The 27,952-nt window shown below is 59.4% G+C and overlaps 1 protein-coding gene across 4 annotated transcripts; it reads right to left on the bottom strand.

Moving 5' to 3' along the window:
• Positions 1-49: 49 nt before the first annotated feature.
• Positions 50-27,735, bottom strand: ASPSCR1 (ASPSCR1 tether for SLC2A4, UBX domain containing). 4 transcript variants are annotated; one of them, XM_020906098.2, is made up of 16 exons: positions 27,582-27,735; positions 26,662-26,717; positions 23,587-23,701; positions 22,185-22,285; positions 16,653-16,710; positions 15,585-15,658; positions 14,802-15,237; positions 5,939-6,078; positions 5,645-5,726; positions 5,215-5,281; positions 4,742-4,804; positions 4,175-4,227; positions 788-839; positions 487-556; positions 229-404; positions 50-144 (listed from the first exon to the last, which is right to left on the bottom strand). In XM_020906098.2, the coding sequence occupies exons 1-16, from the start codon at positions 27,681-27,683 to the stop codon at positions 131-133; spliced, it is 1,659 nt and encodes a 552-aa protein (XP_020761757.1). In that variant the 5' UTR covers positions 27,684-27,735; the 3' UTR covers positions 50-130. The 4 variants fall into 4 exon arrangements, with proteins under 4 accessions (XP_020761757.1, XP_020761772.1, XP_020761770.1 ...); XM_020906113.2 differs by lacking the exon at positions 27,582-27,735 and adding an exon at positions 27,284-27,385; XM_020906111.2 differs by lacking the exon at positions 27,582-27,735 and adding an exon at positions 26,860-27,226.
• Positions 27,736-27,952: the final 217 nt, after the last annotated feature.

Here is a 27,952-nt window from a genome sequence, read left to right as displayed (position 1 = left end):
AGAGCGGAGGACCGAGGGACCCTCCCCTGGAAAAGATGACAGGAGGGTCTCAGGAGAGACTCGCGTCTTTATTCCCGCTCAGGGTGGGCAGGGGTCCTGTGGCTGGCAGAATGGGCACCTCTGGCGGCTCTCACCTCTTCCCGGCTGCAAGGCAAACACACGGGGTGACCTCGGGGCCCTGGGCTCCTGCCCACAGCCCCTCCCCGCCCAGCCACGCCCCCAGGGTACCTGGCAGCTTCAACCACTTGGGCACTTTGCCTAGATCCCTCCTCACAGGCTGGGCTGTCCCCCGGCTGGGCTCAGGGGGCCCCACTGCCCCTTCCTCAGCAGCTGGCTCCAACTCAAGGGGTGCATGGTCAGGGGCTGGCGGTGGGGGTGGGGTTCCCGCAGCCCTGGACATGCACCTGGAAACAGAGGCACAAAGGCCGAGGTGCCGGGTGGCGGGTGTTGTGCCAGTGGGCTCCGCCACCCTCTGTGAACACTCACCTGGCTGCGAGCACGTCAGCTGCAGATGGGGAGACGGTGTGTTCCAGCAGCCTGGGCTCCAGGTAGATGCCTGCAGGAGGCCTGTACCCTCAGGCCACAGACATGGGGACCCCACCCGCCTACTGCTGCTTTGCTCTGGGAGGGAGTGTGGCCCAGCCCTGGGGAGTAGTAGGGTAAGGGGGTATTGGGGCCACAGGTCTCCCTCCCAGACCCGAAGTCCTCTGCTCTGGGGCATCTCAGGAGCTGGAATGTAGGGCCCAGGGCTGGCCAGAGCTGGTGGGCAGAGGGGGACGCTACCCACCTGTCGGCTCCTCAGATCCAAAGTGCACAAGGGCGGCAGGGAAGAGGTTCGCCTGCAGAGAGGGCGGAGGGGAGCTCAGGGAACAAGTGGGCCCCATGGGGCACAGGACAGCAGGGAGGTGCTGGCCTCACGGGCACCACATCTGTTAGGCCCAGGGCTCCACTGAGGAGGCTACAGCCCCACCAGGCCCCTCCCATCAAGCCGCCTACTGCCCAGCTTCACCTGTTCCTCCTCTGGCACCAACCCCAGTGCAAGCCAGGCCAGGGCATCAAACAACAGGGTCCTTCCAGGGCCCAGCCTCAAGCACCAGCTGAACAGGAAGCTCTTGTGGTGTGAGTGCTCTGGCATTTTTAACTACCTCCCCTTCCTGCCCAGGTCCCAGGGTCAACGCTTAATATTCTGAAGGTTGTGGCCGCCCCACCCTCAGCAGAGACTACAGGACATCAAGAGGTCAGAGATGCAGATGAACACAAGTGCATGGAGGGGCATGGGGGCATGGGGTGTGAGGTGGCTGCCAACAGAGGCCACAACCCGCTGTGCCCCAGGCTCCCCCGACCTCTGCTGCCCAAAGAATGCAGGGGGGACTCTGCAAGGGCTGACAGGTGAGCCCAGGTCGCCTGGGAGCAGCTGGATGGGCGATGGGAGTGCCATGTGCAGGGCTCTCCAGTGGTACCCAGACATAGGGAAGTGAGCGGGGGGCCTCTTGGAGCCAAGTTGCTTTGGGAACCTGGGTTCAGAGGTGCTCCCAGGCCTACTGCCTTGACCTGAAAGCCCACATAAGGGTTCCCTGACTCAGCACTGGGTCACCTTATGAGGAAGAGCCAGTGCTAGCCAGCGTGAAGCCCTTCTTGCAGGGTAGGGTGTCCCCACATTCTTCCTGGCGTCCTGTCCGTGGGGGTGGTGGCACAAGATTTCTGCTCAAGGACTGGCCCCACCTGCATAAGACGCATCACGTGGCCCCTGAAACATTCCTGGAGGCCTCCCAAACAGGAGGCCAGACTATGGTGCAGAAATCAGGGTTGTAGGATAGGATCCCAGAGCCCCCCAGCGTCATCACCTGCCTCCACTCCCGCCTCTGCATCTGAGGACGACCGTGGCTGCCACCCCCAGAGCTGGCCTGAGGAGCAGGGAGGCCACCACCCACAGCCCTGTGTCCTCAGCCCTCGGCAGAAGGGCCGCAGCTGCCAGCTGAGTGTATCCTCTCAGCTCTGAGCTCTTGGAATTGGGTGGAGAGTATTAACAGAAAGAAGCTTCAAAGACCAGGAATGCTGGGATTGCAGGCAAAGCAGAGGGACAGAGAAGGGCCATGAATGCTCTGAAACCCCACTCTGAGGCCTGGGATCACAGCCTGCTGCAGGGGGATGGCCTGGAGGGTGTTTGGGGGCTGCCCCCTGGCCCGGGAGGCACCGGAATCTGGAGGGGCTGGAAACAGGTAGGAGAGTGCCTTAACCTTTCTCAGGTGGCCCAGTGAGGCCAGACCCTGAGTTGGCCAACCCCCTAGGCACTGGTAGGATTATCCCAGTGGGGCCGTCTAGGGGCTGCAGAGCTTAAAGCCTTGAAGGACCCCTCTGGGCCCCTCGAAGCAGCTCTTCTGGAACCTGGCCTCCCTGCCTCCCCTCTGCACCTGCTGGAAGCCCTCTACCTGCCAGCTTGTGTCCCAGGGGATGACCCCACTGGAAAAAGGGGTGAGTAGAAAGTACAGAAGACCACTATGACTCCAGGAGGGAGGTGCACCCCTCTGCTCAGGCTGACAAAGTTCACAGATCGTGGTGGTCTTCAGGGCCCTCTAAGGGCACCACCAAGGGGTGGGGCTTGATGTTGGGGCTCTGGGTAAGGCAGTGCAGGCGGGCTGAGACAGGAGCAAAGGGAGGTCCCTGAGGCTCGGGGCTGCACCAGCATGAAGGGGCTCGGGCCCAGGAAGTAGGTATGACGTGGGCTGTTGGGGACCTCTGTGTTCAAGGATGGCATCCTTGGCAACCACCAATCCTCAACCTCACCCATCTCGCCCAAGAAACAGTCACTCTCCTGGCCCCATGGCCAAAACAGGCAGCTAGGCTTCCAGCCCCCACACCCACCCTGAGCTGTCACTTCCTGGGGCGCAGGACTGGCCCCCGGGCAGCCTCCAGGGCAGCCGGCAGCCAGCAGCCAGCACGCGGCCCTGCCAGGGACATGAAAGCCGGCAGCTTCCGCGCCCGCTCACCCGCGGGAGGGAGAAGGCTTCCTTCCCCAAGCCCTGCCAGCTCTCTGATCGCAGGCAGGCAGGGACGCCACCCCGAGCGGAGGCCCCACGGCTCCAGGGCGAGCTGACAGATGAAAGGAGACGGCTGCTAGTAGCAGGGGGCAGAGTGTCACCAGGAATCAGGCCGCGTGGGCGGGACAGGCAGCACCCCAGGGTTCCTAATTGGAGGGGGGGTGCCTGGACGCTGGCCTTTCTCCATCCCAAAGCATCTTCCAAATTCAATGTTTATCAACAGGCTGGCCAAAGATGGAGAGTGGGGAGGGAGGGAGGCAGGGCGGGTGGGGATAGAGGGAGGCCCGGTGCCTCTGGGGCTTCCAGGGGGCTGCAGAAGGGGGCTGAGAAGGGGGAGTGGGGATGCGGGGAAGCACCCTGCTCCCACCAACCTTGACTCCTTTCCTTGGTGGGCTTCTAGCCTCTCTGCTGGTCTGGCCCCATCCCCCCAAGATGGTGGCAGCCCCAGGCAGCAAGCAGATCCCCTTGCCCCAACTCAGACCTCTGCAGGGCCTGCTGGCCATTTAACAAAGGCCAGCCTCTGTTACTAATTAAAATATCTGAAGAGACTTTAAGAGGAAACCATTAGGCCAGAGGGCTGGGGAGGCCCCGGGCTGCTCTCCTGGGGTGAAGGGACAGGACATTCCTTCTGGCTCTGGACTGCAGCCCAGCAGGGCACCGGATCAACACTCCTCACCCTGGGAGCTCTGGGGGCCCCCAGTGCCCAGGGAGGGCCCGCCGTGGCATTCCCAGCAGAGGCCATGGGATCCAGGGGACGGGCAGCAGGCCTGGCAGCAGCCCCTCCAATCTGCAGCCAAACTTGCCCGGCAGCTGGCACCCCAGGGGCCTCCTGGGCAGCTGGCCACCTGAACTGAGGCCTCTGACCCTTGGTCCTTCGGGGGTTCCCCGAGCAGCCCCACGTGCCAGCCCCTTCTCACCCAGATCCAGGGGCAGTCCTGGCTCAAGCCAGCATCAGCCAGCTGGGCAGGCCAATCCCCACCGAAGCAGGAGGCACGAGAGATTGAAAAGCCCCAAAACTGCCTTCAGAGGCGCTCTGATACAAGCTCACCCCTCTGCAAGGCCTTATCGTACTTCTGACTGTGGCCTCACCCGCCCTCCCTGGCAACTGTCCCTCCCAGGCCAGCCCCAGACAGTACCTGAAAGAGGGTCAGCGTGTGGTCGTCCAGGATGGTTTTTGGAGGAGTGATGACTGCGGAGAAGTGGTTGTCTGTACCAGGAAGTGCCCTGCCCCTCCCCCCATCACCACCCCCACCTTTTGCTCATGCTTGCCCCTACACCCCCGACCCCCTGCTCCCAGAACAGGCTTGAGAGTGAGCTGGAGGATTTCTGAAGCAGCCCCCTCAGCTCACATCTCCCTATCTATCTCTCAGCTATTGCAAAAACCCAGCCAGAAGCTGGGAAGAGGACCAAGGGCAGACTCACCCACAGGAGAACACCTGACCCCTCAACCCCCAGATGTTCTCCAAAGGCAGCCAGCAGCTCTTCCCCTCCCCCAGCCCCCACAACCCCCAGGGCAGGCGGGCAGCAGAGGGCACAGGGGTACTGAGCAGGGTCACCCTCCCTCCCCAACTCCCCCAGCTCATGCTCAGACCCCAGCGCAAGACCCGCCAACCCCATGCTGCTGCTTCTGTGGGAAAAGCTGCTTCAAGCCCCAACTGGGAGGGGCCAGGGCGGCTGACAGGATGTCCTGAGGAAGCACTCACACAGGTAAAATGGCAGCTCGGGGTTGCCCAGGTGGCTCCTCACGAAGTCCTGCAAATCCCCCACTGCAGGAGAAAGGGTGGGTAAGCAGGCACCCCATTCCAGGGCCACGCCCCCTCTGCAGTGGGACGAGCCAGGTCCAACCTCTCTGCAGACCACCCCCCAGGTCACCGAGGACCCCCCTCAGAACTGGTGGCATGGCTGGCTTTCTTCAGGTGAGCTGCAGTCCTAGGCCAGAGGCCCCAGTACTGGGTATAGGGAAGCCCACCTTCTCTGGGTGCCCCTCTGTCTCACCAGAGCCCAGAACAGTGGGTGCATGGAAGGCACCCAGCCCCAGAGGCCCTGCCCAGCTGCTCTGACGAGAGCCAGCCCCCAGCTCTGTGCCCACTGCCTGCCCCAGAGCCCAGATGGAAGGAGCCTGGAGGGGCTCGTGGGGCCTCCCGCCCTCCTGGCCTCCCAGACGGGGCTGGCTCACCGGTCTCGCTGGGGCGGAAGAAGCCCTGCAGGATGTAGCGGTCAGGAAACAGGACCCTCAAGACCACCTAGGCCAGGACAAGCCAGTTTGTCAGCAGGACAGCTAGAGCCCAACCCAGGCAGCCGTACCCCTGGGCCCACAACGGCCAGGCCTCCCCTACACTGGGCCAGCACCCCCTCACCTTGGCTGCCCCCTGAAACTCCTGGCCATGGGCTGGAAGCAAGGACCAGACAAGTACCCACATGCACTTGTGAAAACACAGTGACATTCTTCATCTTAAAACGGGGCTGACTGGTTCATTAACAAACCGCAGCCCTGCAGGCCTGTGCTGAACTACAGGAGACCACGGCCAGTAACCTGCGGGCTGCGGGAAACGCAGGAGGCCCCAGCACAGAGCCGTGTGGAGACCGCACCCCCACATCCTGGGTACCTTAGGGTAGCGCTGCAGCTTTTCCTTCATCTGAGCCTCCCTGAAGGCTTTGGTCACCAAGGGTGCTTCTTCTAGGCGCTTCCTGGGGAGAGGGTGGGCAGTGGTGAAGGTCCCAGGTCTCCCCAGCCAGAGCGGAGGCCCACACCGGCTGGACTCTGGGCTTCTCCCTCAGGCTCCGTGAGATGCCCCACACACAGGGCCAGACAGGACTAAGCGCCCCCTGCCTGGGCCCCCGCACCCTCTGAGGTGCTGCTGAGCGCATGGGTGTCTCAGAAGGGGCCAGGGCACACCCACCGCTCACTCTTGAGTTGGGCCAAGCGTCTTCTGACGTCGTCCACGGTCACCTCGAAGAACTCGTCAGGCAGCTCTGCAGGCCAGGCCTGGAGCAGCACCTCCAGGTCAGGGTGGCACACCACAGGGTCTCGGTCCACCGGCTGGGCAGGCAGAGAGCTCAGCTGACGCAGGTCCCAGGAGAGGCCCAAGCTCCCCACCCTGAGGGGCTGGGGTAGCCATGCAGACCCCAGCTGAGCCATGTGCTGCCGGCCCCACCTGTCAGCCCGTGGCCAGGACTCCAGGGTGGGGCATGGGGCACCCAAGCCTGTCCAGGACCAGGGACCCTCCCCCGAGGCTTGCCCACTCAGCAATACGGATGCCGAGACCCTTACCAACAGGGCCCCAGGGTCTCAGCACAGCCAGGCCAGAGGGCACCTTGACTACTAGGGGGACCTGGACAGTAAATGAACGGCAGCATCTCTGTTTGCGTCCTGTCTTTATGGGGGCTCCCCATGAGCCCCAGGAAGCCACCTGCTATCACGGTCTCCCGAAGTGGGGAACAAAACTGGGAGCAGTACGATGGTCAGGGCCACGTCAGAGATTCCACAGGAGGGGCAGGACAAGCAACAGCCCCTAAATCAGAGGCTTGGCAAAAACCTGCCAGCCGCTGGCCCGTGGCTACACAGACCCCACCTCCCTCCCTGGGGGAGCAGTCAGCCCCGCCCTCTGCCCACCGTGGGGACACAGGAAGGGACAGCCTCTTTCCTAATTGGCAGCCAACAGCGACGGAAATTACAAGGCAGGGTTCGCTGTTTGCAGTGCCTCCGGGTGGGTAATTGCAGCGAGTGTAGCCCAACTGACGAAGGGGGAAGGGGAAGACACCTTCGCGGTGCTGAGGCTGCCTATGGAGCCCAGCCTGGCTGAGGTGTCCCACGGGGCCCACGCCAGGTCCTGCCCTCCCTTGCACGGACCGTCCACAAATATCTGGGGTGAGGCCTCTCTCGCCTCCTCCTCCTGCCTGCCCTCTCCTCCACACCCCAGCCTTGCAGAGGAATCCACACTCTGCCTCCAACACCCAGCGCTGGGCTCGGCAGGCTTTTCTCCTTGTCCCTTCCTGCGCTCTGGCCTGACCCCAGCCCCGCTGGCTCTAAAGGTCAGACTCACCGTCCTGGGGCTGGCCAGTGCACCTGCCAGGTGGCCCACGGCTGCTCCCCCAGCCACCCCCAAGGCCCTGACTGCCCAGGCTGGCAGGTCTCTGCCACTCCTGAGCGCACAGCTGCGTCACGCCTTATAACAAAGGGCGCTGGGCTCTTGCCAGGAAGCCCCTCTGATCTCAGGGCACTGGTGGCAGGGTAGCTAGGAAAGACTGGCTGAGGCCCGGGCAGTGGGGTCGGTAGGTGGCTGACCGAGGCCCCTGGGGGTTGCCCCCTCAAAGCCACAACCCTCCTGCAGCCCACAGGCAGTCCACGCCAAGCTTTTTATAACAAGATGCCAGGCGCCAGGCTGCCCCCCACAGCCACGGCGCCTGCATTCCAAAAGGGCCGAGCACTCGCCTGGGCTCCTGGGGGAGGGTGAGGGCAGACATGGATGTGCCTGAGCAGGGCACCGCAGTGTCCATGAGTGCCAGGCCCCTGGGCACTCGAGCACAGAGCCCATGTGCCAACGAGCAGGCTCTGGGGCCACCCTGCCCCAGTCCCACCCTCAGAGGGCCCCGTGTGGGCACACGAGTGAGTTGCCCTGAGAATGCAGCCATCGGGTGACTTGTGGTCTGTGGCCTGGAGCTGAGCCTGACCATACAGAAGTGCCCCTGTTCTCCGGGGGACATGTTGGCGAAGCCCGACCCTGAAAGCGTGGGGCCACTCTGGCCTCCTTGTCCTGGGTACTTCCAGTGCACAGCCCAGGGATGACCTGGAGGACCGCAGGCCACTAGCACTTTCCACAGCCCTCCCACAACTTCCAGAACAAGGAGGCAGGCGACACCAGCCTTCAGCTTCATGCTGCTCAGGGGCCACTGACCTTTAGTCAGACAGTAAACTGACAAAAATCTCTCTCAGTGCTGGATCTACCCTCAGTTCATGCCCCTCCTCCCACGCACGCCTCAGCTCTGCTCCAGAAGCCCGTCTGTCTGTCCAACAGCAGCCTGGAGCCAGGGTCCCACATGGGAGCCAGAGGGCTGGGAGAGAGCCACCTCGAGATGACTCTGACTCGCCTGCATCATCTGCGCCTTGGGGAAACTCCGCACTCGTGGGCAGAGGAGCCAGGGGTCTGATGCCGCCCTTCAGAGCCCAGACCACCCAAGTCCCAGAGCTGCCACCCTAACCTGGCCCCACGAGGGCCCTGTCCCACGAGAAGAGTGGATTTCCATGGCTGGTTGGTAGGACACATCACCCTGTCCTACCAAATGACCAAGGGAGAAGCCAGGGGGCCTCAAACACCTCCACACAGCCTGCCCAGTGGAGATATTTCCACTGCAAAGAGGAGAGAGACCAGGAAAGGAGAAGAGGGCCTGACAGCTCCACGTGGGAGGAAGTGCGGCAGACACGGTCAAGCCGCGGCCCCGCCCACTTCGGACACTCTGCTGGCAACCTGGCCCTCCTTTGCTGTTCCTTCGCCACCATTCCTTGGTCATGCAGTTGTTATGCACACAGCTCCCATCCCAGATGGATTTATGGAGATGTTTTTGGAGACTAGAGATCTAGGATGAAACACCATTAGGTGAGGAAAAAGAAAGGCACCCAATGGCCACTGTCAGAGGGCCTTGGTGCCCTTACCACAGAGACTGGGTTCCTGTGTGCTGATCGAGGGCCAGAGCTCCTAGTTCTGGGATGGGGCTCCAAAATTAAACACCCCCTGTGGAGTGGCAGGCCTGGAACCTTCTCAGCACACCTGGCAGCCTGTCTTTACAGCCCAGAACTCCAGGTCAATTCTTCAAGAGCCTGCGGGAGCCGCTCAGAGGATGCGCCTCCACTAAGAACCCAATGTCACGAGGCCTGGGTCATCCTGGCAAAACTGCAAGTTTTCCATCATCAGCTCAGAGTCCAGCTCCTGAAGGCTGCCAGTATTCAGGGCACAGACTGGCTCTGACTACCCCACCCCCTTAACCCCTGGAATGCCAGAGGAGCTGGTCTCTCCCCTGATGGCTTCAATGCTGTGGGCATCTGTCAGCGAGAAGATGAGTAGAATGATGAGGCGGCAGCCAGGGCCTGGGGCCTGAGTCCAAGGAGTTGCGAGGTGGGGGGTCTATACGACTGCCCATGACAGATGGGCAAACAGGCACCATCCTGAGGGGAGGCACAGCGGTGTCTGCAGGCTCCGAGGGTAGGGCCTTAAGGGACCCAACCCTGCTGGTGAAACACCACGTGGGGGTCCCTCATTTCCTGCAAACACGTGACCCTGGCAAAGATTCCCTTGTCCCAGCTTCCACCAAAGTTATTACAGACAACACCCAGAAAACCTGAAAGGAGGAAGGTGGATGGAAAGAGCAGATGAGTCAGGGGGTCTGCGAACTGGATGAAACTGGCAAGGGGAACAGACGGCACCAAGGGAGGGACGAGACCCTCTGGAGGTGGGGAGATAGGAACACCCTCTGCGGGCGACGTTCAGAGGAGGCCCCAAGCGATGGCCTGAGGTTGGAGAGAGGTTGGACTAATACCTGGGCCACTCGGTCATAGAGACTTGGGAACCAGCCACCAGCTGTGGATGGCCACCAGCACCTTTAGAAAGAGCCACTGCGACAGTGGGACAGACCCTTCGAGGGAGACCCAAGGGGAGGAAGGTGAGGGCACTGCCCACCGTCAGCACCATTCCAGATCAGCAAGGTCACAGGCACAGCCAGGGGCTGGACATGGAGGGGACAGGGCACCGGGCCAAGATCTGGGCCCACGGCATCCCCTGACAGCTGGTGGACATGCTCCAGTGCTGCCACAAGAATGGCTGAGGACCCACTTGGGCACACTAGGGTCCCTTCGTGTCAGAAGCAGCCTCACTGCCCGCTGAGGTTTCATTTTCTTGACGGTAATTTTCCAGGACATGATGACACAGGGAGAAAAAATGCAAAAACTATTTGGAGGTGACCTCAACCCCAGATTTTCCAGCTTCCCTGTGAGGGCTCTTGTGTCCCTCCTGCCCTCCCGCCTCCCTCTTGCCCAGACTGTCCCTCTGACAATGGTTTTTGGTAACAGGGAATGTGAAGCGTTTCCCCTTGAGGCTTGGAGCTGAAATGAATCACTATGCAGGAGGGACGTGGGCCAAGCCTCCGTCACTCTCAGAGCCGGCCGCCCTCTGGAGCGTGCGCCGTGCCAACGTCAGGCCAGGCCTGACCGGCGAGGCCACACTGAACCTGAGCCCCTCACCCACTGGGCCCGTCATGACACAGGCAGAAGCCAGGCCTGCCCCAGCCCGGGGCTGAGGTCCACACCTGACTCTGCCCACCTTCCAAGCAGGAAAAACCAGAGCAGATCTTTAAAAGAGAAACGCTGGGTTGCAACAGCGACACGGGCAGTTTGAAGCCGGCATCTCTCCGTGCACACGGTGCACAGACCCCCAAAGGACTGAAATAAGCAGACACAGGGTGTGGGGTGGCTCTCCTCATCCGCAGGGGAAGATGTGTGTTCCAGACCAGCAAGCCCAGGGGTGGATGCACACAGCGGATCAGGGCCAGGAGCAATCCCACACAGGGAGCCCCCGGGGCCCAATCAGGATGGGGGCCCGCCAACCAGGCCTCCTGGTCCTGTGGGCAGCTCTGGGTACCAAAAGATGCTCAGGTGGCCGGGGTGCCCTGCCTGCCTATTCTCCATCATGGCTCTGCAGGCTGGGCGTCTGCCTCTCCCCTGAGGCCAGTCACGGCTGACACAGCACAGAGACAGCTGCAGGGCACCCGCCGGTCACCAGGCTTCAGAAACCGCCTCGAGACTCAGCCAGGGCCTTCAAAGCGGCTGACCCATCTGCTGAAAACCCTCAGAGGACATCCCAGTTAAGCCCAAGGCTGGCGCCCGTGGGTATCCACAGTCACCAGCAGGTCAGGGACAGCTCATACCCCACCCTGGGTTCACACACAGGGGAGAGTGAGCTGTGCTCTTGGGGGGCTGTCATGGACAGACACCCCAGACCAAGAGAAGGAGGGCAGCAGGGCAGCAAGGGGCACTGCTCCCAGTCTACCCCAGCCCCCAGGTCCTGGCCAGGGTCCCCCCAGTCCTGTGTGTTCTAAGCCTCCCAGTAATCGGGGACAGCCGGAGGTGAAGCTGATGCCTGCCCCAAGGTGTGGGTGCAAGGTGCAGAGCAAGTCATCGGGGCCACGTCTCCAGGGGAAAAGACCACCCCGGGAGCAGGGGGGGGCCAGGCAGGGGAGACCGCGGTCAGCCAGACCTGCTAGGGGGTTGGGGCTTTTGATCACGAACCCCTGTGCCAGCTGCGTGGGGGGACGCCTGCTGGGAGCACGGCCCAGCAGCACAAAGAGCTGCGGGGCAGCCTCCCGGGCCAGCGGAAGGACTTCAAAGGACAGGCCAGGGGCCGCCGGGCAGCCCCAACCTCTCCCCGCACCCGGTTCTGACGGCCAGTAAAACTACCTTCTAATAATTAATGTTCTGACATCAAAGGCAGGAGCCGCCCGGGTCTGTAAACCATCCTGGGCCTCAGCCGAGGACCTGCCTGTATTTCATCCTGTCTCTTCTGACTCTTCATTCAAATCCAAAACCACACACAGGCAAAACATTAATGGGAAACTTGGAAACTCTTCTTGATTACTAAAATGTACCTTTGAAGTTCCCCCAAAAGTTCTGTTTTGTTCCCTCCTCCCCTCCCCCAGGACTCGAGGGGACACAAAGCAGACACCATGTGGCCAGCCGGGCCTCCGGGTGCGCGGCTGTCAGTGTGACAGGAGGCGCGAGGCAGGCGGGCGGGCGGGGGACGCGCCACAATCAACCAGCTGCTGGGGCTCCCAGATCAAAGACACGCACTGCTGGCGGCCAGGCGGACCCTCCCCGGGACCCCCCCTTCCTGGAGCCCCTGGGGTCAGCACTGGGGGATGCACTGGGAACCTGCGCCTGACAGCAACCACTACCAGGCCAGCACCAGCCCAGGCCACTCCCCACATAGCCATGGGTGTCAGCGGGTTCCCAAGAGATGCAGAGAGCCACAGGCTTTAGGTTGGGAGGAAGAGACAGCCAGCCCCAGTTCTAGCTTTCTGGCCCCCAAACTCAGGGACCCCTCCCCCAAAGGGCAGGCCTGAAGGGAGTCAGGCCCCGGGCCCTGGTTCACCCCAACCATAAAGCTCTGCGTTCAACCACTGATTCTGGACCCAGGTGATGAGACTGGGGGCTTCATATTACTATCTAATGCAGCCCAAACATCAGTGTAGAAGCCAGTGGGGTCTCCGAAAGGCCAGGGTGCCACCACTAACTCCCTAGGATGGACATTCATGGGGCTTGGGACTGGCTCAGTCCCCACCCCACCCCAACACCCCCCTCCCCACTGTCCATTTCAGCAAGAACACACAAAGGGTGATCTGGGAGCAGGAGGAGGTCTCTGATGCCTGTTCCTCTGCAGGGCCTCGGGCTCTGTTTCATGGCTGAGCTGCCCCACCTGCCCCCAACACACAGGCACAGGTGCCCCTACTTTTCCACCATACTCCAGTGTGTGACCTGGAGCAAGAGTGAGGAGGGGGCTCTAGAAGAGACAGGGTGCAGGCAGGCTCCGGCAACTGCAACTAACAGAGTAGCTGAACACATCACTGAAACTGGACTGACCCCTGGAATGCAAGGATAGCTTGATGGGAGAACTCTACCCAAAACCACATCACGCGAATGAACTGAAGGAGACATAAGGCGTGGAGTTACCTCAATGCGGGAAAAGCAGTTCATAAAAAAACCACACTTACAATAAAGAAAAATTCTCAAGAGAATTAGAAATGCTTGATTTGATAGACTTTTCACAGCTCTCAGCATCCTCCCCAGATAAACTAAGATTACTCCCTGTAAGATCAAGATCAAGACAAGGATGCTCACTAAATCTGCTATTCAACAGACACCAGAAACCCAGTCACTGATATACAACAAGCAAAAAAATGACAGAAAGACATCAAGGAAAAAGATAAAACTGACGTTATTTGCAGATTCCAACTGACGCTGAGAAACTGCTGGAACCAGTAAAGCAAGTGAGCATCCCACCGCCCAAGTGGAGCCTCACCACCCTCACTCCAGAAGCTCCCAGTCCACGCAGGGAATCCTGCAGTGGCTCTCCATCATCTGGAAAGGTGACTTGTAAAGAGCAGTTTCTTTTGGCAGCGGCATCTTTCTCGTCACATAAAACCTCAAGTGGACCCTGAGTGTGGGCACATGGAGTCACTCTGGCTAGAAGGAAGGGGAGAGGAAGGTGGAGAAGCTGGGGGCCCCACTCCAAAAGTGCAGCAGTGTCTCAGACAATGCCCACATGCACCTGTGCAACCTCAAGGGCTCCAGAGGTGAGAACCTGCCAGCCAGGCTGCCAACCCAGGCTGGCGCCACCGTAAGGTCTCCATTAGGAAAGACTCTCTCCAGCCACAAGCCAGAGGCCTAAGCTGGACTCTGGATGATCGCACAGAGCCTCCTTAGGGGCCAAGCCCAGGAGGCAGGGTGCCCAGGACAGCCCCAGGGCAAGACATTCTCTGGTGCCCAAGAACCCAAGACACTGAGAAATCTACAACATGCCACTCTTGAAAACAGGGTCCGTGAGCACTGCCGAGGGAACAGTCACACAGAGGGACACAAGCCCATGGGAGCTTTGCCCTACGACTCATGAAAGCCCTACTGGACAAAGTCCCAGAGGCACCCCGAGGGGAAAGTCCTGCATTGGCACCCAGCTCAAGCACCTGACCCAATAGAAGTCATGCCTGTCCTCCCTCTTAGGAGCTCCGCCAAGGCTGCAACTGACCAGAGCAGGGCTGGCCTGACCTACAGAAGACCAGAGATGGCCTTGGGAGCTGGCACCATCAGACGGCAGGGAGGCAGACGCTGGCCACATGCCTGTCTTCTGCAGAGGTGTTGGCCACCTGGGGGTCCCCTTGCTTAGCATGATCCAAGATGCAGGGTCCCGGCCACTGTGCATGTCTGTGTGTGGTCAGAGCAAGAGATGGGAGCGGGTCTCCCTGCAGGGGAGGGTGTGAGATTCACGACAGCTCAAAGGTGCCCACAGACAGACTCAACATCTACAAAAGCCCCACACTGCCCTGATGGCAGGTGTCTATGCAGTAAGCTGTACTGGGTTGGCCAAAAAGTTTGTTCTGGTTTTTCCATAATATCTTAACAGAAAAACCTGAATGAGCATTTGGGCCAACCCAATACCTCAACAGAGTTGATCAGAGCCTGGGCTCTTCCATGAGAGCTCAGAGAGGGCCGTGCACCCTCCTCCCAGCTGCAGCTCAGGCGGCCACCAGGAACTTCCCAAAAGTGTCCAGCAGAGATGTCCAGGGCCCAACCACAAGGCCACAACGTTTGTGAAGAGTGAGCAAACTCACCCTCTTCTGGCCAGCGATTGGATACAACTGGTGAGCTGCGGAACGCCTGGCTCAGGAGTAAAGGTGGCATGGCACAATCAAGGCCAAACCACCTTCACACCAAGGATGGTCAAACCCACCAGCCCAGCAGAAGGCGAGGTACCAGCTCTGGGAAGGATGGCTCTGTCGACTGTGACGTGGCCACAGGGACACACAGGTTTGTCAAAACCCATCAACAGTACATCTAAAATGATGCCTCAAGAAAGTTAATTTCAAACAAAACAATGCCAAAACATCACTTCCCTGAGAAGATGAAAATGTACACAAGTGACCCTGCTGTACCCTAGGCTGACCAGCCACGAGGTCAGGTGCTGTCAGAAAAAAGGACCCCAGTGCCCAGCCCAGCTCACCCCTTACCGGCTCCGGCTCTGGCTGAGGCTCTTGGCCAGGCCTCGACTTCTTCGGCTTGGAGGGGCCTGCAGGGCTGGAGAAGGACTTTGGCAGTTTGGCTGAAGATGACATCAGAGGCCTCGCGGACCCGGAGGGGCCCCCCAGTCGCTGTCCCCCACCAGAGAAAGGAACAAAAGGGGCAGGTGGGGGCTCCTTCGAGATCTGCTTCGCCTGAGCATCCGCTGGTTTCGGGCCTAGGCCATCCACGCGGCTGGCACCCGGGCTCACTACCTCATCCTGACGGCTCACATCACCCTGGCTGAGCCCTGTTGAATTCAGCGGGAGCAGAGGGCTGCTGGCTGCCTGGTCAGCCGACATGGAGGGGGTCGGGCTTCCTGGGCTTTTGCTCCAGGAGGCCCCAGGCTCCTGCTTGCTGGCAGAGTCACATCGCTTCATGGAAAACCTGAGTGGAGAGGCCCAGAAAGCAAGTGAAACTCCACACGTGGAGCCCTGGGTCTCACAGTGCCACTCCCTGGCCTCTGATGACTACCAAACTGAACCCAGTGAACCGAAAGCACCCCACAGCCCTTCCCGACCCACCTCACCTCCCAGCGAAAGGAACGTGCACAGGATCATCATGCCAACCCTGCCAAGGGCAGATCCCCCACCTGACGCTGTGCCCTAGGGTGCCCAGCCCCCCAGGCTGCGGGCAGGAGAAGCCACCGGCAAGGGTCTGGGCTTCCCCATGTTTCCTGTTGCCTTTCTTGTGAGACCCCCGATTTCTAAACCAGACTCAAAGACACGCCCCACCTGATGATCGCACTGCCCCCAGTAAGGCCCAGCGACTGCAGCGTTGTGCTCTGCAAGGCGGCTCTGCCGGTCACCTGTGAGGGGGTACAGGACATCCTGCTGACCCCGTGCTGATGAAGCTCCCCACCCGCTGAGCCCACCACATGCTGCCTCCCCCAGCCTGGGCACTATGTCACCAGCACTGTGGGGTCACCCTGCTGACCCCAGCACCCAAAAGGCCTGGGTCCAGCCCCTGCACCCCAATCTACACCTGAGCATTTGTCTGCTCATTCATGTCTGTCTCCCCAACCCCACCCCATCCAACGTCTGGGTGGGCAGGGCTCGGGCCTGAGTTAGCCACATCTGGCCAGCTGATGAGCCCCCTGAGGGCCGGGACTGACCATCATGGCCTCAATCCAGGCCCAGGTACCCAAGGCCCAGCAGCCTCTCCTTCCGGGGAAGATGTCTCCCTCAGGCCCCTCCCACTCACAGCCCGGAACCCTCACCCAGCTGAGCCGTGGGTCAGGAACCTCAGGCTGGGATAAACAGGTGGGTGTGGCCCATCCCTACCAGGGGCCCCTCAGGGACAGTGGCCACCCCAGGCCAGGAAAGGGCGCTTGGCCAGGCGTGAAACAAAAGCCCCTGTGAGCCAGGGCGCTGAGCGCCAGGAGGGCCCCCCGTCACGGGCGGGCGGGCGGGGACAGCCAGGGCCTCAGTGCCAGGCCAAGCCTGCACCACGCCACACTCGGTTTTGAAAAAGATCAAAACATGGAGCAAAGCAAATATTTATTAAAATGAAACCACTTTTGTGACTCTTGGGCTTTGAGAGAAGCTGAGAAAACAAACAGGGCTCTGAGGGAGGTTTGGGAGCAGCCCGGGCGGCCCGCGGTCGGTTCCAGCGGAGCCGGCGTCCTGCCTTTTTTCCATGAAACACATCATGCTTTCAGGGCCCAAGTCTGCCCGTCGCTGCTTTGAAAGCAGGTCTGAGGGAGTGAATTTTCCAGATTGGAAAGTGGGGCTGGGCCTGTGTGGCAGCTAGGAGTGGGCGGCGGGGTGCGGGCCAGGCGGGCGGGTCCGCAGCTCACCTACCTCATCCCTCATGTACACGCAGACTGGGCTGGCCTCACACGGCTGCTCCAGACACTCCCTGTGAGGAGAGTGAAGAAAGCATCAAAGGCGGCCACTGCCCGGGGACACTGCTGCCCTCAGGACGGCACCCTGGCCGCCCCATGGCTGGCCATCAGCCTGGCGGAGTCTCCCACCCGCCCCTGGCCTCTGGGCTCAAAGCAGAGAGGACACGGAGCAGGGGGCGGGCAGCACCTCCCGATGTGCCTCACGGCTCTGGCAACTGTCCCTGCGGTCGGTGATGACAAGTCCTGGGGGACCATGATCTGCGCTTTTATCTGAACCTGTCCCGAGCGGGCTGCTGCCACGAGAAACACCAGGATCACTTGGCACAATCACACGGACTCCAAGGAGAGAGTGGGGCAACCCCGGGACTAACAGGGAGGTGGGCAACAGGCCCGGCCACCAGTGCCCCTCCCCTGTAAAGCAGACCCCGAGACGGAAGGGAAGGGCCCTAGGGAAGCGTAGCTGGGCACACTGGAGGGTGGAGGGCATGTAGGTGCACAATTGGGCACATGCTCAGGACAGTCCACACCACTTGCACCAGCCTGTACCTCGATGGCCATCGAGGTTATAAGCACACGGTGGCCAAGCCCTGGCTTTGGATGGCTAAATTGCTGGTGGCAGGCCTGTGACAACCAACTCAAGTTCATTTCTTCATCTCTGCATCTCCTGACACATAACCGTAGAACCAGCCCCAAATAAAGGCCCATCCTAGACCCACCAGCAGTGCCCCAGGCCTGTCCTTCTCCTCCAGGAAAGGTGATGTGCAGGAAAGGCAGGAGACCTGAAGCCCCCTTAGGCCATGCAGCTCAGCCCAGGCAGCTCAGCCCAGCCAGTCGCCAGGGCTCAAACACAGAAGCGGCTGGGATGGGATTACACAGGTGCTGAGCTGGTAAATGTATGGACACTGGAACACTGCCTGGGCCCACCCCAGACCCGTGACAGAGGACACATGTCCTCTGGGTGGGTTCAGCATGTTTTCTCCCATCTCTCGTTTGCTTTCACATTTTACGGGGCCAGGCCTCAGGAAAACACAAGACCCCAAAGTGCCAGAGAGTCAGCCCTTGCCAGGCCCACACGTTCTTCATCCTGATGCCAAAACAGAGGAGGAGCGAGGGAAGCTACTCCAGCAAACAAGATCCCAAGCCCAGAGAGGAAGAAGGAGGGGGAGATACAGGGATCCTGCTCCTTTCAATGGCAACAGAGACGGCAGCTGCCCGGGCTCAGAATGCTGGCTGACTGCCCATCACAAGACTAACAGAGCCCTCTCTGCTCCTGGAGTCTCTGGTCACGCATCCTCCCTCCAAAATCCTCGCCCACGGCACCTGAGGGCAGCCCAGGAACCGCAAATCACAAACAGGGACGAGAGCATGGCAGCACCCGGGAAGGTCTGCCTGCCTGCCTGCTGTCCTCAGAGGCCTCTGGACATCAAACAGCAGCCCGACTTTGATGTCGGCTCCTCCAGAGGGATCGGGTTCCCGCGTGTGGGATCTGAGAGGAGGCCCATAAACACACTGAGGGGAGTGGCAGCCACGATCGCTTCCAGACTTTCCTGGCCAATTAGCAGTGTTCTCGTGTCCAGCCGAGGACAGCAGACCAGGAGGTTCCAGTTCATTGGTGAGTTGAAGCCGCCACTCCCTGCCACAGGCCTCGCTGAAGATCCTCATTCTCAGAAGGAACTTTAGCAGGGCCCTCCCGGGGACCCCTGTGCCCCTGGAACTGCCCTCAGCTCCCCCAGCCCAGACAGGGCCACTGGCCCAATGGGGTGGTGCTGGGGAGGATCTCGCTTCATCTGAGGCCAGCACACCTGCTCCTGGGGCTGGGCCAAGGGCCAGGGGGCCGGCCAGGCAAGGCCAAGGCCCTGCCGTCCTTCACCCACCGCAGAGAGTGCTAGTCTACAGATGCGGGCTCCCGGCAGGGCTCCCAGGGAGGTGACACTGTGAATGGGGGGCAAGGCGGTTTATCTGGAGCCCCTTCTGCTTCTGTCACCTGTTTGGGCCTGACCAAGTGGGGCTGGTACAAACTCAGCTGCCTCTGACACAAGGCTGGCATCACAACACTCCCATGCAAGAATAACCAAAACTGACAGAAACCAACCCAAACTAACAGAGCCGTGCCAGCAGGCTCAGAGGGGCCCCTGTGACCGCTAGAAGGCCCAAGGGTGGGCGAGGCTACATCCTGAGGGGCCAGGTGACCCACACCCACCACACTCAGCAACCCAGCCCATAGAGAGATGAGGTTAGCACCAGATGGACCAAGAAGGATGAGGACTGGCCAAATCACAGGGATTCCTTCCCCTGAGCAGACAGAACGGGAAGTTTCGAGAGCAAAGCGGCCTCTGGCCTTTCCAAACAAGGCTGGGGGTGAGGAGGGAGGCCCGCCTGAGACCACTGAGTGAATAGCCTAGGATCTATGCCTCGTGCTAACCGCCCACAAGGCTCTGGGTCTAGGCTCTGCGTGACCACGGCTGGTCCCTAACCTCACAGGCAGCCCTTCCCTGCAGCCCGCGGTGCCGTGGGGGCAGCACAACCCCAAGAGAACAGGCAGATGGCCTGTCTTTCCCAAGGACTCCTGAGTCCCTGCTCTTACTATCCACAGGGTGAACATGGCTGAGATGGACCAGCAGGCTCAGCCATGAAATCAGGCCCAGTGCCGAGGGGCAATGGGCTTAAGGGGAGAATCGAGCCTGCACGGCACGCCTGGAGCCTTCCTGCAGCAGACGCCTGGGAAGCAGAGAGGAGGACGGGCCAGCCCACATGGAGCCAGTACCGTCCTCGTGGCTCCCAGTCCACACGGGTGCTAGCACTCATAGGGCAGCCGGCCCAGAGGGAGGCCAGCTCCAAGTGTGAGACACGCTGAATTTCAAAGACCTCCTACCAATGAAGAATGTAAAATATCTCCTTTTTCCTGTTGATTACATGTTCAGAGGACAATATTTTGGATATACTGAGTCAAGTTAATTATATTCCTAAAATTAATTGCCCCTGTTTTTACTTTTCTTTGATGTGGCTACCAGAAAATTCTGAATTACCTCCTTGTCCCGCACGTGTGGCCCACATGGCACATCCAGTGGACAGTCTGTTGCTCTAGATGCTGGCGTCAGGGCCGGGCCACTGTCCACCGTGATCCCCAAGCAGAGGACCCACCGCCCGACCCACAGTGGACCCGGGATGCCAAGTTCACACCCGCACGGCGCCAGTCGCTCAGGGACGCTTACCACTTCGCAAAAGCGTCAAGTGAGAAAAACCAACTTCCTGCTTGTCCCACTCTTGGGCACACAGACAGAATTCCCAGAGCCGCCCATCCCCTAGCCAGTGAGGGAACTGCTGTGAGCCAGCTGGAGCTCCCTCACCGCACTGGACCTGTCAGGCGGACGCCCCCTACTCTGTCGGCAGGGCCCTCTTGTGGCCCCAGCGTGACCTCACCAGTTCACTGGGCATTTGGCCATGGCTTTGGGGCCGAAGCCGCCACCCACCCTCCCACATCTGAACCCTGCTTCAGTTAGTGAATGGCAGCTTCCAAGCAAAGGCCCAGATCTGCACTTTTGGAGACGAAGCCTTGGCAAGTCCCACCTACAGGTCCAGCAATTCTGCCTCCAGAGTAGATCTCAGGGCGGAGCAGTCAGCAGTCTGCTCAGAGAGGGCACATGGTACATGGGTGACCCTGTGTATCTAAAAATGGCTCTGTTTCATCCTCATCCCCTGAACCATCTAGCAAAACAGAGAATTCTAGAACAAATGCATTTCTTACAGTGTTCTGAAGGCACTGTGCGGCCAACATCCTGGTACTACCAAGAGGAGCCCGAGCCCGCAAGCCCCCTGAGGGTGCGGAACTATCCCCGCATCCCCAGCTCCTGACAAGTCACAGCGATGCCACCAGATGGGATTCCACTGGCCCAGGCACAGCCAGCCTGTCACTCAGAAAAGCACGCCCTTTGGCTCCAGGACCACTTCCCACCAGCTTCCTCCTGGGCTTCCGTTTTCTTTCTAGAGTTGAGGCAGCAGGAGCTGGCAGGCTGACCTGTCCGGACTCCCCATCCTCTGGCCTCTGTGCTCGTGCCTGGCGGCTTGGCTCTGTGGCTCCTCCCAGGTGGAGGCAGGGCAGGGATTCTGCACCCCAGGTCCAAGGTCTGCTCCCATGCCTCCGTGGCCCCATGTGCCCTCAGGCATCTGCTGCCATGAGAAGAATGTGCTCCGGCAGGCCACAGATCAGCCAGACCAGCTAACCCTCAGGTGCCTCAGCAGAACAGCAGGCCCCCAGTCCACCAGCACTCCCAGACACGCAGCACACTGGCATGTGTGTCTGGGATCTTGCCATCTGATCCACAGCTGTGGCTGACCCCAGCACCTTCTACTGTGGCTTGCTGATTTGCTTCTGAGAGTTGTTTCTGAACCCTCCTTTTTAATGGCATCCAGCAACCCAGTTCCAACAGCCTCTCCATCCTCCGAGAAAAGGAACAAATGCTCTTGCCTGTCCTGACAGCTGCTGTCCCTTCCTGTTTGCACTGGACTCTCATGTCAAGCTCACTCAAATGTCTGGGCACGTTGGCTGTGAGCTCCCAATTACACTGGGGCTCTGGCCACAGTGCGACTGGCTGTCAGTAACCAGGTGGTGATCTGAGGAGCCACCCATGCCCCCAACACTAGGAGCCTCCAGAATTCTCACGCTCACCTATCCCCATTCTTGGGATAGTGCAGGCAGAGCCCCACCCTACCCAGGGAACCACCTCTGGCATCAGCAGTATGGAATCTGCGGGGATCTAGGACCTCACCTCCTCCTCCAGCGCCTGCCGTGGCCACCCCTGCCACGTCCCCTTGCCACCCTCCACACCCTGTCACCGTGAGGACCCCACCGAGTCCCCTCTTCCACAGAGACAAACCTAGCTCTTGGCACTTTGAAAAACATCAACTCATCTCATCATCATATCACCCTTGGGAGGCCCCGAGAGGGCAAACAACTTGCCCAAGGCCACACAACAACCACTGTATCCTTCCATGGTCCCTTCCATTCTATGGCTGGAGACCTTTAAAAGTGGACAAAGACTTCCACCCCACAAAGAAAAATCAGAACTTAAAAGACTACCATTTTGACACTTTCAGAAACAAAGTTTAAACAAAGTCAGATAGAAACTGACCCATGGCAACTGTCATTATAGTGTTTTCTCTAAACACAGCCCATTCTCACGACAAGGGAGTTTTATAGCTGCAGCATTTGTCAGCTGAGAAGCACAGCACCCTACTTCTCTATTCAATGCTCACCACACCTGAAGGGGTCTCTTGGTTCCCCCACAAGCTCTTCCAGGAGGGCAAGGCCTGGCCATCTATAGCTCATCTATACCATGAGCTACTGGTATAGATCGAAGGCGGTACCAGCAGCGGCTGGTGGAGGCCGAAGCACAGCTCATGTTTGTGGCTCTGGATCAACCCAGGTGATTGCGGCAACATCCCCACAGCGGAGGAAGGCACGGCCCAGAACCTGCTCATCAGCACTTACCTGATCTGGGCAAAGTGGCAGAGAAGCTCCCAGAGTGACTGGCCCGAGCAGAAAGTGTCTTGCAACCTAGAGCCATCGTCTAACTGCAGAGCGATGCGCACCTAAGGGGTGAGACGTCGGAGCCAGGTCAGGAAGAGGAACACTGCCCTGGCTGGACCCCGCCCAGGTCCGGTCCTCAGGGCACAGGCGGAGGGCACTGTGTTTGCTGAATTTTTTTAAAATAAGTGAGCACACTGTTTTATGAGATGCTTTTGACAATTATCTCCCAAAATAGGGAGATAACCCTATAGTCTATAACCCACAAGGGGGATAAATTCTCTGGTCCCTCTCTCAAGTGACAGACACACTAAAGCACAAAGTCCCCAGGTGAGGACCTTGCTTAGCCCATTGCCACAGTACAGTGACTCTCAGGTCACTGCTACCCTTGCCCTTCTGGCCAAGGAGCTCCTCCAGGGCACGTTTATCTACACTGTATGTGTCAGTCGCTCAGTTGGGTCCGATCTGCGACCCCATGGACGGTACCCCACCAGGCTCCTCTGTCCAAGGGATTCTCCAGGCAAGAGTACTGGAGTGGGTTGCCATTATTCACATGAAATCCCAGTAAAAGACAAAGGAGAAACCACTCTGTGGGAAAGCGTGAGGGGGTCTCCAGCCACGCCCAAGGAATCCCCTGGGGAAGTCAGGGTTCCGTCCATACCAAAGGCTGAGAACCACAACTGTAATGGAAAAAGAGGTCTATCAGGCTCAGTGGGCTCTAGACAGAGAACTAACACCCCTGAGGCTAGGTCTAGCCTCATCTCTCAACCAGGATGAAAACTGCTTCCCTGCAGTGTTGGGAGGATTTGCACTTTCGTTCGTAAAGGCCCTGCCTGGGCACAAGAGGACAGCTATCACCATGATTCTTGTCTCTGTCCATAATAATCCTACTACCATCTGCTAAATCCCTAGGAAGCAAAAATTGCAGATTTGGTAGAACGCAGGGACCTGCGGTCGGAAGACTCAGGCTGTGCTCTGGCTGCGCCCGGTCAGAGGAAGCCTGCGGCTCACCCTGTGTGTCCTCATCCCAGAACTGAGGCTGTACTGGATGCCGCACAGAGAGTTCTGCCGACTCCAAGATTCTTGGCGATATTCTATGGTGAATGCCGCCAGCATGCCGACATGGACACAGCACAATTAACCGCCCCCACCCCAAAACACATTCAGCACAAAGAATGAAAAGTCTCATTTCCAATCATCAGTTTTTGGAAAAGTGGCTGTCGCCTGACCGAGAGAAGCCAGTCTCAGCCGAGGATGGGGACGAGTACCTCGTGTGCACAGCCCACACTCCCCACCCCATCTGCTCGGCCCAAGTGGTCTGGACAGAAGAGCTGGGAGGTGCACTGCTGCCCCGAGAGCCACCTACCATGTTCTCAGGCCCCTCACGGCTCCGGGAGATGGGCACCATCTCCAGCTTGGCATTGTTGGGCAGGTTGGCGAATCGCCACTGGAGAGAGAGGTCAAGCACATTCCTCTGAAACCTGCAAAACAGATCAAAGCCTCAAGCTGCCCCCTGACCCAAACACAGCCCAGCACTGCCAGGAGCAGGGTACGAGCAGACGCCCATGTCTGGCCAGCACTTCTACAATCCCTGGCGGCAGAGCTGCAAGAACTGAGGGATGGCCTGAGAGCCTGCAAAGACAGGGTGGGTCCCTGACTCCAGTAGTGGGTCTTCTGAAGGAAAGAGTGAGCTCTGCAGGTCTTCTGAAGGAAAGAGAGTGAGCACTGATACAATTCGAGCAAGAACAGTGAGAACACAGACAGGTCACCCCTGGGGCAAAGCAAGCGCCTGCTCCCTCAGACCATGAAGCAGTGATCAGTCCAACTACAAACTCAGAAGATGAAAGCACACGTGGGCACGACTGAAGGGCATGCACCTTGCTCTGCACAGAAAAGTTCCTACGGAACAAAGCCCTGTTGCTACTGCCCGGAGCAGCAGCACTCCAGCCACTGCAGCCACTCCCCTGTACTGCAAGCCTCCGGCCAAAATGACCTGCTCCCGTCCCCCCTGCTTCCTGCCATCCTTGGAAGCAGGACCAACTCCAAAGACCAGTGACAGAGGCAAAGGTTTTAGAGAATCACAAATGGAGTGACCTGATCTAAAGTCCCCATGGAGAGCCAGGCCCTCACAGTAGCTGGAATATGGGGATAAAAGGCTGAGACCACCATCTCTGGCTCACAAAGCCAGGTCCTCCAACCCTGGAGCAGCCCATCGTCTCTCTGTCCATGACCTGCATGTTTTAAGCTGGGGACCTGGCAACTTACAGCCTCCAACAGATGAGGAAGAGGACTGCATGGGCCCACAGCCTCCTCTGACCCTCATGTACAGAGCTCCTGGATGCAAGGAAGGATGGTTCCTGGAAGGAACTGGTGGGAGCAAAGTGAACTGGTGAGTCAGGAGGGAAATACCCACGGCCAAGAGGACAGGTAGGGAATCCAGCGACCTCCGAGACACCTGATGGTCTCGACTGCCAGCCAGCCCTCCTGGGAAGCATGGCCAGGGTTGTGATCAGCCTGCTTCACAAACAGGAAACCCAGATGTGAAGTACCTACAGGTAGCCCAGGCCACCCAAAGGCAGTGCTAGGACCACACTATACAGCTCCTGATATCCAGCTCAGATCTCATCTCATCTGGGGACTGAAAGAGAGTCAGATACCCACACCTGACAAGAGGAGGGATAGAAAGGGGCTTGGGACTTGGAGGCCTAGACACTGTCTCACCTGGGTGAGGGCAGGAGTGTGGCAGCCAGGTGGCCCTGGAGCTTGCATGACCCTGGGCCCTCTCCTGCTCCCACGAATGCTATGGAAAGGAGAACCACCACTGTTAACCCTACAGATCACTTGGGAGTGAGGAAAGCTCTTGCCCATAACAGAAAACAGTACTGCCATGTGGCCATGATTTTATAAGACACAGACAGCGGCCAGAATGAATCACCAGAAGAATGAATAAGAGAACTTATTTATGCCTCTCAGAAGTCAAACCATGAGCTCCATTTTTAATGAAAGTTTAGGGGGAGAAAGGGAACTACAGCACTGGCAAGAGAATATGAGATTTGAACACACAAGAAAGTGGTCACCCGGCAGCATGAAAACCAAGATGCCTTTGGAAACAATGGTTTTCTGAACATGCAAAGGGCGTCTGGAAGACCTAGGAAAGAAAGAACTTTGATACCCATCTTCAACACTTTAGAAATTGCCACACAACAACTTCAACGTTAAGTGCAAGACAGGACAGCAGAGCTAAGGAAAACTCGAGAAGGGAGGTATTCGGAGCCCTGGAGATGAGGGGAAGGGGCCTCATGAAGTACACACATGCACGTGGGCAAGAGGCTGCCTTCCTTGGCAGGAGCAGCAGTTTTTAAACAAATTACACAGCCAGTAGATACAAAGAAAACAAGAGAAAAATCAATACATGTTGTAAGAGTACAACCAGGCACCACATGGAAATCGCAGGCAGGTTCAGGGAGAGCAAAGTAAGAGTACATAGCTCTGTGACAGGATGCCAGGGGAAGACCCAGTACAGACCCTGGGATTCTCCGTGGCTGGGCAGGAGGCAGGGATCTGGGATGACACAAAGGCATGCGTGCTCAGACCTCCTCTATAGAGCCCCATGTGAGAGGCAGCACAAGCCAGGTCTAGCAGAGCAGTCTCCCACACCTTGGGCTCCTGTCTACCTCTGAAGGGAGGACAGCCATACTGTGAAGGATATGCTGCTAAGGTAGGAAGCTCCCCATATGCGACAGAAATCCATACCCACTCGGGTGGGGTTTTGACTCTTTCACTGCCCTAGATCTCACAATCTGGTGAAAGCCCTCTCTTTGGAAAAATGCCTACACACGAAGACTGGTGCACAGCTCCAGGACCTGAGGCCACCAGAAGCCACCTGCAGTTTGCAGGTTTCTTCCCATTTCTCCATAATCACCTCTTCTTGCCCTCAGAGCCCCACCAGGAACTTATACAACCTAAGGCCCAAAGACCTCTGCCGTGGTTGGAATGATGGCCCCTAAAAAGATATATCCATAGCCAAACCCCCAGAACTCATGAATGTAACCTTATTTGGAGACAGGACCTTTGCAGATGTAATTAAGAATCTCAAGATAAGGTCATCCTGGGTTATCTGCTAGGCCCTAAATTCAGAGACAAGTGCCCTGATAAGAGACAGAGGAGGAGAGACACACACACACAAGGATCAGGGAGGCAGAGGCGAGAGGGAGGCAACCACAAGCCCAGGACACCTGGAGTCCCCCAAAGCTGAAAGAGGTAACACAGCAGACTCGCCCAGATCTCTGGAGGGGACGCAGCCCCACCAACCCCATCATCAGGGGCTTCTGGCTTCCGGGGGGTGACAGAATAAACCCATGGGGGCTGAAGCCCCAGCAGGGCCCTGGGTGAAGGGTGGATTATGGATTTGGAGCCCGTGGCCTGGCCAGGGCAAACTCACTTCAGGTCGTACTCGTTGGGGTTGAAGTCCTGCCGACGGCACGTGTCCTCCAGGACCTAAGGGTGAGATGAGGGTGTGAGCCACTGTGTCAGGCCTGGTCGCCCCAGGCGGGGGCAGGCAAGTGCCACTGAGGCAGCTGAGGGCACAGAGTCCACCTCTTGCAGAGCCTATAATGCTCAGCAGCTCCACACACCTCACCTGAAAATTCTGCTTACTCTCTCCTCACTGGGCCTGCTGTGTCAACTCAGCTCTGCAGGACCGGGCCCTCAACAACTGGCCACCACAGGTATCTTCCTACACACTCAGGGACGCCCCTCCACTCCCAGAGAATAATGTTCAGACTCCAAAGAGAGCCAGCTCAAGGAGGTCCTGGGTTCCCCACTCGACGGAAGCCCCTCTTTCATCATGCTCTGCACACACTGAGTTGCCATTCATCGGCTCAGCCCCCTTCCCCACCGTGTCTTCGCGCCGGCTCCTACATAACAGAGCCCAACAAGCATTTCCAACAAGACGGGTTCGACATGGGCCAGCTGCCGGGTTAACGGCAGCAAGTGACTCAGCACACGCCGCCACAGCGCACCGAGCCGGAGGGTGACCCCAGAGTGGAGACATGGGGCCGGACCTTCAGAGTTGGGCTCGGAGCGCCGCGTGCTCAGATGGGGGTAGTGGGGACCGCGACCCCAGGAACCCCCTCAAGGAGGCTAGCCAGCCCCCATCCCCGTGCGCCAGGAGCCCCGACGCGGAAGAGGGCGGGCCCGCCGCGCCTTGAGGCCGTTCATTGGCCGCAACAGGCCCCGCCCCAAGGTTCCCTCTTTGCCCCGCCCCCGCGGCCCTCGCAGCAACCGCAGGAGCGGCCGGCGCCACGTCCCCGCCGCTGCGTCTCCGCCTTCCTCTCGCCCGCCGCCCGCCCGCGGCCGCACCTGCAGCAGCACGGTGCTCGGCGTCACCTTCACCGTGTGGCGCCGCCCGTTCGGGGCCAGCACCGACACCGCGGAGCCCCCGCCGCCTGCCGGGGCCGCCATCTTCCGCTCACGTGACCCGCCGCCCGCCTGCCCGGCGTCAAACAACTTTATCCGCAACAGCCGGACGCACAGCCTCGCGGCTTCGGGGGCGGGGCCTGGGACGGGGCGGGGCCAGCGCGCCTCCGGGCCCGCCCCTTCATGGCCGCGCCCCCGACGCTTTCACTGGCCCCACCCCCACCCCTGGAGCGCGCGCCCGACACCTGAGCGCGGTCACAGCAGCCGGGCCAGGTGGCCCTGGGTCTGGGCTGGGGATGCCCTGGGCTTCTTAT

This window comes from Odocoileus virginianus, chromosome 17, assembly GCF_023699985.2.
Source record: "Odocoileus virginianus isolate 20LAN1187 ecotype Illinois chromosome 17, Ovbor_1.2, whole genome shotgun sequence".
Classification (NCBI taxonomy): domain Eukaryota; kingdom Metazoa; phylum Chordata; class Mammalia; order Artiodactyla; family Cervidae; genus Odocoileus; species Odocoileus virginianus.
The sequence above is the reverse complement of the archived record's forward strand: the minus strand, read 5'-3'. Positions and strand labels throughout refer to the sequence as shown.